Raw genomic sequence first — 15,559 nt, 5'->3', positions numbered from 1 at the left:
CTCTGATGATCACACAGCTTTTGTGAAATTTGAATCTTGCAGCTGGGACAAGATGCTGAGTTTATCTTGGGCAACTTGTAGATTTTTATCTCTCTGAGTTTGCCACATGAACAAAAAGTTGTACCCCATGCTTCAAATAGTTCTCACAGTTATTTAGCAGATAAAATGTCATATAAAACAAAATGCTCAACAGCACAACATTACCCACAAATGTACTTCAAACTCTGATATTACATTGAATGGCCCTTTACCAGAAGGAGGGTAGTGCTTGGGATTACTTAAGTAATTTCAGTTCAAAGGTTTTGTCCACATTTGGAATGATTCTTATTTTCTTTGACGTTTTTCCCATGAACTGTTCACTCGCAGAACATTTTCCCTTCACATCTGTATGGAAATCAGAGTTATTATATTTTGCCCCATAGAGGCTGTCTAGTTGTTAAATATGGAATATATTTTTTTCTAATTAGAATAATGCTCCTTGCTTAATTTCACTGGCATACTCCTGTCTTTGACTCCTTGGCTAGTTGTCCAAGAGATGAAATGGTGCAATGCTCACTCAGAATTGGTCCCCAGACTTCATGTCTGACCAACCCCTTCCTTCTGCGTCAGCACAGGCAAAGGCGTCTGAATGCACTCAGACTGATTCCTAACCTCGAAGTCTCAGGGCTGGAGAAATGTGAGTGCTGATTAATGTCCAGAATTTAAGGTTCTAAGTTAAAAAGTTGCTAACATTAAGCCTTCAGCTCTGTGTTTTATTTTTTCTTCTCATTTGTCTTCTCTTCTTTGATCAGTCAGTCCTTTTCTCCCACAGGGATATAAGTATATTGTCCAAGATGGGGAGTGCTGTGGTCGCTGTCAGAAAACTGCCTGTGAGGAGCAACCATTCTGGTCTCGAGGTGATGCAGATCCTCGTTTACATGAGGTGAGGTAGTGCTGGGGAGGACTTTTCCTCTTTTAAAACAAGTTCCCTGGCATTATTTTGTGTTCCACAGAAGGAGGCAATGTTAGTTTTCTAGTAAGGTAACCAGTGCTGAAAGCCAGTGGGTACTGGGCCTATTACTTACTTCATTTCGCTAACAAGCAAACCTTCCCCCCATCCCATTTCAGGCTCTAAGGAATAAATCTTTTTTTTTTTTTAAGAAAATTAATAATTTCACAAATGATAGCTCAAAAGAATGCTAATGAAAAAATATATTTCTCTTGCTGTAAAAAATCTGTTTAAATTATCCTAATAATGGCAGATGGTATGTAGATTGGATATTTAATTGCTTTAATTCTATGGTTCTGTTCAAATAGTATATCCTATTTGATATGAGTTGAAATATCAGGAACTGAATGTGGATAGAAATATGAATTGCATCTGTTTACTGAAGATGAAGACTGCATGTCAGCTCAGGCTGCAGTTGTCTAGGCACACTTCTTCTTTGCTCAAAATAACAGTTTATTTTCAGCAGTGTCTATTCCTGTAGTATTTCTTTGTGTCCTTTCCAAAAAGACCAATAATGGGAAGTATATGCAACAAGCCATTCCGAATACACTGCAGACACTCTATCACACTGGTAACTAGGCCAATATTGGTTTCTCTCGTTATTTATGTTTTAAATTCCTTCAGTTTATTCAGTTTATTCTGTCCCTAATCCAACTAACTGGCCTTGGCAAACCTTTGGCATCCCTAGTAGCATTAAATTACTTAATCTTATGCAGAAATTTGGATTTGGCAGGAACAGTAAGTTAAATGGGTTTAAAATAATAGGCCTTCTCCCCTTGTTTTAACCTGTTATTCATTACAGCGTGTCTGTGCTTATAGTTACACATCACTTTCATATACTTGGTATTAACTTTTAAATTACTCCTTTTACAAAGGCAGTTTGCTGCTGTCCTTTTAAAAAAGTAAATATATCATTTTGCAGTCCGCTTCTTCCCTGATGTCACCAAAGACATTTCTTAATCTGGATCAGCATTATTCTCTCCTTCATAAATCAAGCCTTCAGAAGGCCTATTTTGATATCCTGCTGTGTCTCACTGGGTCCTGTTGTCCTAATGCAATTATAGATCCCTATACTTTGTTGTCTTGTTCTTGCTGTGTATTCTTTCATCTCCTCTGTCATCAGTAAAGAATGAGCTAACTAACAAAAAGAAGAAGGACATTCAGGAACTTTCTGAGCCATGATGTTTGACTCCTTGGGAGGGGTCTGATTCTCATAGAATGGCTTGGCTTGGAAGTGACCTTAAAGGTCACCTAGTTCCAACCTCTCAAATCACTATTCTTGAAGTGCCTTCAAAGTGCATGAAAAGTGGAAGCATCCTGCCTCAAAGCAGTAATCAACTCTGCTTGGCACTGAACTAGGGCAGTATTTTCTTTCTGGCCTGTGTTGCTATCTCTTCCCATGACCTACCTTGTCTGACCCATGGATGATAATAACCAGCAGGGGACATGAACAGAATGGGGTCTCTCCTATATTTGCAAGTTTTTTCTCCTCAAGAGCTTATTGTCAAAGCCCCTTTTGGGCTTAGAGAAGCTGATTTGCAGTAGGTTGCAGTGGAAAGATGGCCAGCTTGGCTGCTGAGTGGTGCAACACAACCAGCTACCAGGAAAAAATGTAAACTTTAATCTATCTAAGCATGCATTTTTTTTCTTTGCACATTATTTTACCTGCCCCTTTCATTTCCTTCTGAGGGATACTCCTGCAAATCCTGTACCCTACAAACCAGCCAGAAGACTGTTTTGTAAACAGATTGACATAGTATGGGCTTGTGAAGAGCTACTGAGTGATGGGCTGTTCCCTAAGCAATAGGTGTATATTCTGCAAACTAGCACACTGACTGGGGTGCCCTTTGCTTTGTTCAGTGGCACAAAAACTGCTGTCCGTATTTAATCCTTTTACAATTTCCTGTCAGGTTGGCACGGAGTGGCGATCCCCCTTTAATAGGTGCATAATCAATGAGTGTGTTCGAGTGAATGATGAAGTTTTTGTGCAGAAAAAGAATCTATCCTGCTCTCAGATGGATATACCTGACTGTCCAGATGGAACTGAATTACGCTGTGACCAAGTAATAGACTGCTGTCCTTCATGCAGATGTGGTAAGGCTGTTTGTATGACAAATGGAGTCAGTGAAGAGTTAACCATCTCATGTGCCAATCTCCTATTTTACAGTGGCAATTTCAGAAGTGTATCCTATGCAGGTGTAGTATCACTTTGAAAATATCCTGCATCATTTAAGCATTGACTATAGTAGCTCCTGCTGCTATTACTTTCTCTTTCTAAGCAATGTTCGCAGTCTCCTTTTGAACTAATTACTATTGTCACTACTTAGAGAGACATGCCAGGCTATGTCTCAACAGCAAATTACAGCACTAGCTTGCATTGGTAAGCAGTTATTACAAGGACTTAACATGCTTTTGACTTAGAAAGGTGCAATGATGCTCCCTGTGAACAGGGAGTTTCCATGTAGACATTAAGCCATTATGAGTGTTGTGGCTGTGGCCATTTACTAGCATATACTTAGACCAAAAATAAAAATCAAAAGATTTGGCTGTTTGGACACAGTCTGGGAAGACTCTCAGACATATTTAATTGACAGGTGTTTGGGACAACCACATGGGGAGGAACTTCAGTGGGAGGAGGAAGAGAAATAAGTGCTGTAACTTGCTGAAAACTTTTAAGTGTGTTTTCTGAGAATGTGAGGATTGGAATGGAGGGGAAAATCTACATAATAAATACATTTAAGAAAAGGGTAGGGAAAGAAAAAACAACGATTCAGAGAGGGATTTTTGGAGGCAAGAGATATTTGGATGTGGAGATCGGTATAACTACAAATTGTTACTTTTCAAATTATAAGGTAAGAGGGTAAAATTGTACTTATTTTCACTGAATCTGGATTTTAATGTCCTCAGTTGGAACATTAATGAGTAAAAAATGTATACTTGTGGTTTTATTAAGTCCAAGTAACAGCACACTGAATGGAATATTATAATCTCTTTCAGTACCTGTGAATGGTTGTCCTTTGAATGGCACTGTTATTGGGGTAAGGCAAGCTTCCTTTTATTTGCTGTAATGATAAGACATTTAGATACTTGAATGAGCTTTTGAAGAAAACAGATTTGTTCAAATACATGTAAGTATACAGGGCAGCTTTTCTCAACCAGAATCCCTACCAGTGAGACGCTGTACTAAAAGCAGTCGTAGGAGCTCAGCATGTGCACGTCCGGGTCATGACCCTGCCACAAGCTTTCTGTTATGACAGGGAGCATCTCCGCAAAATAGGGAAAGTCATGTTTTCTTATCTTGAAAGGAGAAGTGCTTAGAAACTGTGGTAATTTGAGTTGTGTAATGACTTGCAGGCTACCAAACACACAGGAAACTGCCTGTGAGGGATGATCTCCAAGATGATTCTTATCCACCTCAGGGAAGGGAAAGCTTCCTGTATTCTACCTAGAGAATGAGACAGATTAAGAAAGGATGGAGACTCTTGTTCCACCTGTGTGGAAGGAGGACTCTCCCTCCTTGGCAAGTAGCAGGAATTGGAAAGCTGAGCTCCTCCTGCTTGCCTTCTGTGCCATTTCAAAATGTCTGCTCAGAGGAAGTTTTTGTCTCAAATGCATACTTAGTGGATAGATAAAGATGTGTTTTACCCAGTCCATGACAGTGGGAAGGATTGTAGTTAAGCATCTGATCTCATTTATGCTGAATTTATCTTTGGAGAACTCCGTTAATAGGCCATAATTTCCCTAAATCCATGTTCTGGCAGCACCTCTGGTGTCTAATGGCTCTCAACATCCCCAGGGCAAACAGGTCCCCTTTATTCATTTAATCTAACTTTCAATTATGCATTCCTTCATTTAAAGGCATTTTTTTTTCATTTGTTGATAAAGTAAGCCTACCCAAATCTCTTTGGACTCTTGAGGAGTAAATCTCTTTGCTCTCTTGAGCAGAGAGCACCTCTCTCCATCACTTCCATTTTAGATTTTTTTCATATTCAATAGGTATAAGTTCTTCACTTTGTTAGAAGGAAGAAGGGTTTTAAAGAGGCTAAATCTGAAATAAACTGCTTTCTCTTTGATTCCTCTATTTGCCTCCTCTACAGTATGTTGTGAGAAGTAGTAATAGGCTTTTATAAAAAACGTACTTGTAGAAAGTATTATTCAGTATAATTGCCAACTCCTGTCACCTGCTGTCATACATTGTGTATATATATATTTATATATAAAATTCTGTGTTGCAAAAAGAAGGTATCTTTCCAGTTGCATGCTGTTATTTGATGAACAACTAATTTTTTCTCTTCCAACAAAATGTTTACCTGAATTTTCAGAGAGTCCTTATTCTATTTTCAAGTATTTAAAAATGTTTTAAGTAAAGCATAAGAAATTTTTGAAAAAGCTCTTATTTTGAACACAAAACCAGGGGTATCAGTATTTTGAAGATAAAAAGTAAAATATTTAAATTTCTCAAGTACTGAAAAGAAATCCTATCTTAATAAAATTTCCCAGATTATCAGAATTCATGATGTGACAACTGCATTTTAATTCATTTTTGTTTGCTATGTGGACCTCTATAAAAACCTTTTTTTTTAGTTCTGCTTTTAAAATGTATTATTTGTCTTGCTGACAATTAGCCACTTCATCAAACACAGTCTGTGAAAGATTCTGGGGATGTAGGTAGGCCCCAGCTGCTGTATTACTTCTGTGCTTTTTCTTCTGCACTGTGTCAGGCAGCAAGCATTCAAGAACACAATTGCTAAAATGTTTTTTCAGAGTGGAGAGAAGAGTGTGAAATTTGAGTGGAGATATGAATTTTTAAAACTATCTAGACAAAATTTACATTTTGATGGAAAAAAAGATAAAAGTATTTCGTGAATCTTAAATTAGAACTTGTTTTAATGAGTATTTTCATTTTTTTTCATTCAGTTACTTATTTTAAGCTAATTAGCTATATATCTGAATTTTTTTGAGCAGCTGGAGTTACCACAGCTTTGTCTTACTCTATTCCTTGCTTCAATGACTGTTGTAGAACTCTGGTCAGGAAGGAAGATGTGTTGTCTGCAGAAGTTTATACTTCCTGGATTTCAACCCCTTTATTCTGGGTTGTTTAATAATAGGTTTCAAATTTCATTTTTTATCAAGGGAAAACTTTGCTCTATTAACTCATTCATCAAATAGTTCAAATTTTTGAGTCTTTTACTGCAGTTGTTAACTGTGTCCTTAATCCCTTTATGTTTTTGTCTTGTATCTGGTTACCGATACTATATTGGTGTAATTTAGTGTATCACATTCACTCCACTGTTCTTAAAAAAATGCAGTGGGCTTTAACTGCAGAATTCCAAGCAGGTGTTTGTAGTTACTGAAAGGATTATCTGCATCACTCATCTGTTTTCTCAGGCTTTTACTGAGTTGTAGTTTTGTAGGAGATCTGAAGAGGTCTTGGCTTTATGCACGTTATTTTAATTGTGCTGACTTAGCACTAGGTTAGCAGATGTTGACATTTTATTCTATGTAAGCCTAGAAAACATATGATAGGTGTGTATTATATTAACGGAAAAAGTTGCATCAATCTATTATTTCACTCAGTTCTGTCATGCTAAGCTGTGTTTACTTGCAAAATATCATCATTAAAGTCCATTTGCATGCTGATTGCTAAATACTCAAAAAAAAAACATTATAAAACTAAGCTGTGATATAAACTTTGGATCAAAGTAAGTCCTTCCTCCAAAAGTTCAGGGCACTTCTGTGTGAGTGTTTTGTTTTAATATGTTTCTAGTATGCGCTTCATTTCTGCCTATAACAGTGACTTTTAGATAGCTCATCTTTACTTATCTTTTTCTATAAAATTGTAATTTTAAAACTATACAGTTAACATATCAATTCTTGTATCAATTGTGGCTTTGTAGATCCTTTCTTCATGATATGAAAGCCTAGCATTGCTAAGGAATTTTGTGGTAAACATTTACATCTAGTGGAACAGAATTAAGTATGTTTAGAGCCAAAAAGATTAGACCTCATTGTGGCCTTCCAGTACTCGAAGGGAGCTTACAAGCAGGAGGGGGACCGACTATTTACATGGTCTGATAGTGATAGGACAAGGGGTAATGCCTTTAAAATAAAAGAGAGGAGATTTAGGTTAGACATTAGGAAGAATTTTTTTACTCAGAAGGTGGAGAGGTACTGGAACACAGTAGAGGAATGCCTCATCCCTGGAGTTGCTCAAGGCCAGGTTGAATGGGATCTTGGGCAGCCTGATCTAGTGGTTACTAATGGTTACTAACGCACTACAGCAATGCTATCAATGAACCAAATGACCTTTAGAGGCCCTATGTTCTGTACTAGAACTGTCATTCTGATATCCAAACTTTTTCCAATGTTAAGAGTAGACAAAGTAATGTGTTTTGTGTATTTGATTGCCATTCCACACCTATGTGTGTCTTCATGTCTGCATCCATTCAGGTCTTTCAACTATCTAGATTAATGTCATGATATTCACAATAGAAGGTTAAATTGGTGAAAGTGAAGCATATTGTGCTGAAATCACAAGCTAAATTATTAAAATACTGGTATCTTCCCATTAGGATTACAACCTCCATCATATTGTTCATGGAGGATCTTTTTCCTAGACCTCTACAAACCAAAAATGTCATTTCTGTTGTTGGTGCTCTATTAAAAACCACTGAGCTCTAAAGACAGCTGTTGTGCTGGGGTCTAGTGTAAGAATGTAACTAATATTCTTTATTCAAAACATTTGTTCTTCAGTGAGTATGTGGGAATATTGGCTCAGAACTACCCCTAAACCCATTACCTTTACACAGTTGCTCTGGCTAGCTTCTTAGCTTTGCTTCATTTGTTCCAGGAATGTTTACTTGTGTGGAAGAAAAAAGGGAAATTATGGTTACATGTAGTATGAGGCACAGGAAATTCCCGTTCTCTGTGAAGTCAGCAGTGAAATTCCATTTTGAAGCCTACTCAAAGCTTTTGTCATGCAATATCCAGCATCTGTTTATTAGTTTTTAGATGTTCCTTGTGCAGTCTATAATGCAGTCCACCACTTTTGTCCACTTACCCAAAGCAGTTTACTATTTTGAAGTTGAAATGAAAGACTATGTTCTTTGGAGGCAGAAAGAATTTGGATTTAGAATTTCTTTAATACAGCTGTTAACTCCACATCTTGTTCTTTCCTACCTAGTAGTGTGGCATTTTCCACTCTATGTTTAAATGCTGTTTTTTCTTGCTTTGAAAAAGGTGATGGGTTAAAGAAAACTCAGTGCTGCAAAAAAGTTCTGTGCCAGTTCAGTTACTGATTTTCTTGTAGCTGTGAGGGAGTCTAGTTCATCATTCAGTGACTGATTTTTGTTTGTTGTCACCTTCTGCTCTTGCCAGTTTTAAACTTATAAGCCTCCAGGGATTCTAAGTAGTTTTTTTTTTTTTATAGGAACAATAACAAGTAATTTTTTGTTCATAAATGGTTGATTGTGATGGCTCAAGAACAAAAAATAGTTGGCAAACTGATTTTCAGCACTTTGGAAAAATAAACTGATGGGAACCACCTACCACATAGTAAGGACAACTCATGACAAAATCCTCCTTACCATTTTCAAGGATTCCTTTCTTCCTTGCTATCTCTGAAATTAAGGAAGAAATAACAATGGTGTTTTGCAAGTTACAACATTCTAACTGATTTACTTGAAAAATAAGCTTCTGCTTTGCTGCTTGGTAAGGGATTATAGATGTAAGATTTGGATCTCTGGAAAGTGAGGGCATTGATTTTGTTTTCTCTTGCAAAGAGTTGAAGAACTTTACTTGATGAAAGATATTTAATCTTGCTCATTTGTTTGAGTTTTGCTCGAAAGACAGTCTCTGACTTCTACAAGCCATTTCTAATGTTTCAGCCATGGAAACGCATGATGGTGGATCAATGCACAACATGCGTCTGCTCCCTCCAGTCAGCATCTTCTCGGAGATACAGTCTCACGTGTACAAAATTCAGCTGTGAACCATGCCCAACAGTAAGTGCGAGTGTTCTGGATGCTCTGATTAACAGTGTCTGATGATAAGGTCTTCATTGTATATACCAGTTTGTTCCGTACAACTCAGGCTACTTACCTTTTGGGCAAAATGAGATTTTAGAAATCGCTGGTTATAGGAAGTGCTATAACTGCTATAGTGTCCTTTGCTACATCATCTCTGTCCATCTGGGGACTGACATCTCAGTCAGAATCTTCCTCTTTCAGGGCTTTCCTGTGACTATTTCCAAATTGTCTAATGGCTGAACCCAGTAGTAATTTGAAGTGATTGCTCCCATCAGTTTCACTGGCCTTTTTGAAGTCTGCTGCTCCTTCCATCATTAGCAAGGAATAAGCCTGGCAAACAGCTCTCGTTTTTACTCCACTGACCAACAGTGTGACTGGAGTGCCTAGCTAGTTTGCTGAATCACATAAATATTTTTTTTTCTTTCAGCATCAACAATTCAAAATGAGGGAGATCTAAGCAAATTGCAGAGGCTGCCTCTGTCTCCCTCTGTCCAAAGAACATAGACCAGCAACTAACTTTCACAGAAAAATGTTTAAATGCCCTCTCCTCCTCTGCCTTCCCCTGGGGTGGTGAATGGAGTCCAGTGGGCCCACACAAATGCGTAGCCTGTGCAAGCAATGGCCATTGCATCAAAAACACATCTCTGATGTGTTCATATGGGATTCCTGGCTGATCTCTAGGAGAAGAATAGATCAACAGAGTCCTTGAAAAAGGGGGGAAAAGAGTTTTGGGGAAGTCTGGTAGAAGTTGAAGGGAAAATGTAATAAGTCAAATTTCCATGATACCAGCTGCACTAGTAAACCAAACAGAACAAAACTGTAGGCCCAAGTTATGACCTGCAACCCCATATATTGATGAATTGTTAGCAGTGTCCCAGCTAGCATGTCTTACAAATAATGCATAGGCAGAGGTCACTGGTTGACAACAATCCAGGGACTGTTTCCTAGAAATAGCCAGTCTCTTTTATGGGGAGAAGGCAACTTAGACATACACATATGTGTTCTACTAGTCTTCTGGGTGAGAAAACAGGCCTCAACCCATATTATTTGCACCCTGCAATGAAAGGATGAATCTGGAATACTTAGGTGTTGTTCTGGACCCTAATATTACCACTTGTATATGATTTTAGACACACTCCTGAAGAGAAAATAAATGGCTAACCTTGGTTCTGAATATCTTTCTCTCTTTCACAAAATATAACCTGGCAGATAAATAACAAAAGCAGCCAGATATACTAGAATGAATCTGTGACCAGTAACACGTGTGCACGTGTATGTTCCCACACAAACATGCACAAACAAGAATTCTTCCCTTTCAATGATAGCTGTAGAAATTAAAGGTATGAGAATCAATAAAATACATGGTAAAAACAGGAGGGGAAACATTCCACTCTTTCCCCTTTCAACATCCATATAATTCCAAACAGACCCTTCCCACAACCTGACTCAAAAGCTCAGACTGAACAAACAGCAAAAATAAAAACTAAAGAAAGAGCTATTTCCAGTTGGGATTATAAAACACTATGAAATTGTGTTTAGGAGATGCACAGCTACCCAAGGGAGCTTAAAGGTCTAGATGTATGTGTCCCATTGTAGCCATGGTAATGATACTTGAATTTAGGGAAACCAAATTCAAATAAATAAAATTCATGGAATACCTTAATCACTCTAAGGCCAGTGGAATTCACGCACACACTTTGGATCCTTCCTGTCTCAGTCATTGATTTTGTAGTATACCTTGATTAAAAGCAATTCCTCTGTAATGGACAAAATCATGGGGTAGAGTATGTACTCTCTCCAGAGCACCTGCTTTCTGCTGCATGTTAAAGCTGTGAAAGTTAATGCACTAGTCATTGAAGTGCAGCCAACTGCAGTGTATTCTGTTCTTCAGGGTCCATGCATTTTCTGTTTATGGCCTTAGGTCTGTTTATGACTTTAGGTGCTTACATTTTCTCTAGTAGAGCAAATTTACCTAATTAGTTTTCTTCCAGTGGTTTAATATTAACACCCCAGTCTCCCCAAATTATTTTCCATAATAAAACATATGGATAACATGCATGCCTCCATTTAACCAGAAAGTGTTTATTGTCTTAAAAAAAATTCAGCTCATCATAAGCAGCTGTTGGTTATGTGTAGCAGCTGGAGACATTACTGTGGGACGCTTCATGTCTTAACTCAGTTTCTTTCTGTTGTTTTATTTTTCACTTACCATTATATCCATTCTATCCTCTCCATCTAGTTCTGCTTGTTTTCCCATGCTCCTTCCCCTGCCACTGTTTTTTCTTTCCTATGCCATTTTTCAGGTTCCATTATTCCTTTCTTCTTTCCTTCTCTCCTTTTTCATTTTATGATACCGTAACCTCTCTGATATTCTCTTTCTTTTCATAGTTCATCATTTCCATCTTAGCCTTATTCTTCCATTTCGCTATCCAGTGTTTACTGGTTTTCTGTCCCTCTTAGTTTAAAATTTTAGAACTACTCTTCCAGTTTTCACTGTACAGTCTTCATGAGCCTTATGGAGAAAAATCTTCATTAGCTTTATGGAAAGGTTCCTACCCACCACAGATGTGAATTCTACAGCTCTCAGAATATTTTAATGATTTTCTTGTTCCCCCCTGCTGTCACTTCTTGTTTAGTAAACCTTATCTTGCAACTCTTATAGTCACAGAATATTGAATTTAGTGGGCACAGGAGACTTTGTAATTGGAAATAAACTTATTTCCATATTTATTATAAATTACTACAATGATTAATGCCAGCCTTTATAAAACAAAAATGCCCAGTTAGTTCAACTGAGGTAATTTAGGCCTACTGTTTAAAAAAACAAACAAAAAACCCAACAGTATTTGCTTACAATTTCTTCAGTTACTGAATTCTACCCCCGCCTCCATCCTATACCCCCAGGAAAACACCTTCTAGAAAAAAAGGTAGAAAGCATGCTTAGGAAAAATAAACAAACAAGCAAACAAAAAAAGACAACAGCAACAACAAAAAAAAAACAAAACAAAGAAACAAGCACACAAACAGGAAAAGAAAGAAAACACCACACACACACACACAAAAACAACCAAAAATGTGAAACAATTCCATGTGAAGTTCTTTACCTTCTAGAATTACAGAAGGCAGGAAATCCCTGGCTCTTGCTGTGGAAAATGTGTGCCAACTTCATGTGGCATCAGACTGAGAGATGGAAGATTTCAGTACCTTCAGGTAAGTTCACTATTTATTTTACTTAAGAGTAAATATTGATATAGCACAGACTTCTGGTAGCTCCAAGGAAAGCTTATTTTACTTCTCTTTTTTGTTAGGCAGCAAGGCATTAGTAGTGCCTTTTCTTTTATATCCCATATTGTTTTCTAAAGGAAGTTTTTGTTGTTGTTGTTGTTGTTTATAGAAGAAACAACACAGTGAATTATAGAGGGGCAATCTTCATACGTCTAGAAGCTTGAATATTATTAAAGAACTTGAACAGGAACTCAGATAGCTACCTAGCGGAAATTTAAAGCCTCCTTTGAAATGAGTATGGATAATTTAAGTTGAAAATGTGAATCTCAAAATTTTCCCAGCATGATACTTTCTTAAACAGGTGTGGACATTCTTCTGCTAAAAAAACAGTCATCTTGTTACAAGGAACAGCATTCAACATCTACTTTTATTCCATTTATAATCTAAGTTTTATACAAGAAGAGAGAGTTCCTTGTGTGTGTTTATGTATTTCACTGAAGAAGCTCCCCACTCAGCCAGCAGTGAGATATGCATATATATGTCTCTTTAAAGGACAATTTGTTTCTCACTTAGAAAAATTTCTCCTTTAAGTTAATGGAAGTTCCTTTCCTGGTAAGAACTGAAAAAAGTCAGATTTGGCAATCTTCACTGAGCTGTATTCAGTACTGTTATGAGAGTAAATAATTATTTTTAGAAAACTACAGTTTACTGGAGATTGCCATGCTTTATAAGCTTCCACACCATGGTATATTACTTGAATATCAATAAAGGAATAGTCAGGTTATACAGTATCCTGAAAACTTACTGTCCTGTGTTTTACTAAAAAGCTAACACTTTTCTTAAATCTTTCCAGCCAAATGAATCACTTCAGGATGGCTGTGATAGTCACTCCTGTAAAATAAATGAGAAAGGGGAATTTATCTGGGAAAGGAGAATCACTGGCTGTCCTCCATTTGATTCCAGAAGATGTTTGGCTGAAGGTGTAAGTAGTGAAATGGGTCCTGTTTCTAGGTTTCCTAATAACCTTTGTCATGTTTATTATTCTGTATATAAGTACCTTATGTGTATTAGGGATAGGAAACTCCAATTCTCTCACCGCACCTTTGCTAAACTGAATTTGAACTTTCTTTGAAATTCAGAAAGCTGTAAGTTTCATTTATTTTAAAATAAATGCTAGTTTTATGTGAGAGTCTACTGCAGGAGAGATGCAGTAATTCCATGTGAGATTTCATATGAAGTAAAAACAAGAAAATTATTGTTCTCACAATATTTTCAGTTCAGTATCCTGAGCAAAGCTGTGTGAATAATTATGCATACTGAGAAAACAGTCAAACTGGGCCCTTTTTTTTTCATATGATAATGTACTTTAAATGGTAAGGCATTTTTGCTCTACTCTCGTAAAAGATTAGAGAAAGGAAGTTTTACTTATGCTCTTGAAAGAGCTCAATCCTCTGTATTTGCAGTGCTTTGGTATAATGGTGTAATAAAAACCCTGCTTGTGGAGTCCAGGAAGGGGTGTTGCACATGGTATTCTATTTTTGCTTAGCTAGCGTCACTCAGATACTACATACACCTGGTCCCATTTTTTCAGCATGACAGGAAGTAGGAAACCTTTAATAAAGCTCATGCCCAAACCTTGCTCAACATACCCATCAAGCAAATGGAGAAAGAATTGATGTGCTAAATGCAGAAAGAATAAAGCTTCCATAGTCCATTTTTCATTTTGTGAAATCACTGCAACACAAACAAAATTTTTGAATAATGCTCGATTATGTTGCAGGCATGGTGTTATCATCACATTCGGAAGGTCCTAATTGTAAATCAATGGAGAATATTTTTTAATGCCAAAATTCCCAAATTGCATTTATTCTTCTCCCCTGCAAAAAAACAAAACAAAACAAAAAAAAACCCCACTGTCTGTAAAATTAGTGGGTTTTTGTCTTGTTTTAGTAAGTTTAGTGTTGTTGTTTTTTTTAACAAAATATCCTCCCAACTTTTACATGTAAGTTCAGGTGTTCAGTGCAACACTGGCATCACCCTGCAGTATAAACATTCTTAATTTTTCCTTTCACAATACATTTTTACTATTTTTTCCCAATATTCATATTTCTCAGAATTATTTTCTACATAATGTTACTGAAACAAGAAAAAATATTTTGGCTTTTAAAAGTTATTTAACAGATGTGATATTTTATATTGACTGCCCCACAGTCAATTTTCAGCTGTTATGAAATAGGCTATATAAAAACATTTCCCCCTGCCCTCCACCTTTCCCCTGTGAACAAACAAACAAGAAATAAAGAAACAAACTAAAAAAATGCAACCAATCACCACAACTACCACAAAAAAAAAAAAAAAAAAAACACAATAAAAATTAAAAAATCAGGAGGGACCACTTAACTATTTTTCTTTAAGAGAAGATTTGAATAGTTTGTGTTTTATCACTTATCACTTTGGTTCCTAGAAGTTGATCTGTATTCAACATCTTTACTTAAAATCTTCTACTATTAGCTAAAGTGAAAGCAATATTTTAAAACATTGAACTTGTTAAAACAGTCAATTATTTCCAATCTGTTATCAACAAATGTAATTGCATGTTCAACACCTTGAAGTAGAATAAAATGGAATTGATTACTACTATAGATTTATATTTTTATTTATGTATAGGAATACAATTCTCTTGCCTAACATAGTTTCAAACATCCCTTTGTAGACTTTCTGCAGAACAAAGGCGTATAACTAGTGTCAAAATATTTACATTTTTGTTGTTTTAGGGGAGAATTGCAAAACTAGGCAATACCTGCTGTGACACATGTAAGTACATAATCCAAAATTCTTGTTTGGAAATTGCAGAGAGCATAAACTATTGGGTAAGGAGGGCTAAGGAATGTAGTCACCCCTCTTCTCCTGAACACTCATGGATACTGCTGTCATGCTTTTTCCTCTAGAACACGTGTTTTGACAATATTCACAAGCACTTTGAAAGAAACAAGTACTCTCTACATTTCAATATGTACCATTATGCACTTAGTAATTATGAATGTTATATTTTATTGTTTATCTGAAGAGAACAGGACAGTTACAAATATTCAGGTTGACATGTCACATAAACTGAGACTGAGTCAAACACTTCAAGTATAATCAACAGACTGAAATATATTTAGCAGAAAGAGCTGGTGTAAGTCATTATAATTGTTTGATATTATACTAACAAAAAAATTGTTGGGAACAGATGCTTGTCAAAAGTTCGTGCCTATTGAACAACTTGCTTGCATCTTAAATTCTTCAGTTAAGGAGTCAGTCCTCCAATTCTTAATTT

General features: G+C 36.6%; 1 protein-coding gene across 2 annotated transcripts in view; it reads left to right on the top strand.

The window, feature by feature from the left end:
* VWF (von Willebrand factor) overlaps positions 1 to 15,559 on the top strand; it is a 159,801-nt gene that overhangs the window by 139,438 nt on the left and 4,804 nt on the right. For both annotated transcript variants that reach the window (XM_021393568.1, XM_021393577.1), the window contains exons 44-50: positions 812 to 922; positions 2,899 to 3,082; positions 3,986 to 4,026; positions 8,875 to 8,991; positions 12,127 to 12,225; positions 13,094 to 13,222; positions 15,015 to 15,054. In XM_021393568.1, coding sequence (XP_021249243.1) covers positions 812 to 922; positions 2,899 to 3,082; positions 3,986 to 4,026; positions 8,875 to 8,991; positions 12,127 to 12,225; positions 13,094 to 13,222; positions 15,015 to 15,054 — 721 coding nt within the window. The remainder of the gene's footprint in view (positions 1 to 811; positions 923 to 2,898; positions 3,083 to 3,985; positions 4,027 to 8,874; positions 8,992 to 12,126; positions 12,226 to 13,093; positions 13,223 to 15,014; positions 15,055 to 15,559) is intronic.

Source organism: Numida meleagris, chromosome 1 (assembly GCF_002078875.1).
Source record: "Numida meleagris isolate 19003 breed g44 Domestic line chromosome 1, NumMel1.0, whole genome shotgun sequence".
In the NCBI taxonomy this organism is placed as follows: domain Eukaryota; kingdom Metazoa; phylum Chordata; class Aves; order Galliformes; family Numididae; genus Numida; species Numida meleagris.
The sequence above is the reverse complement of the archived record's forward strand: the minus strand, read 5'-3'. Positions and strand labels throughout refer to the sequence as shown.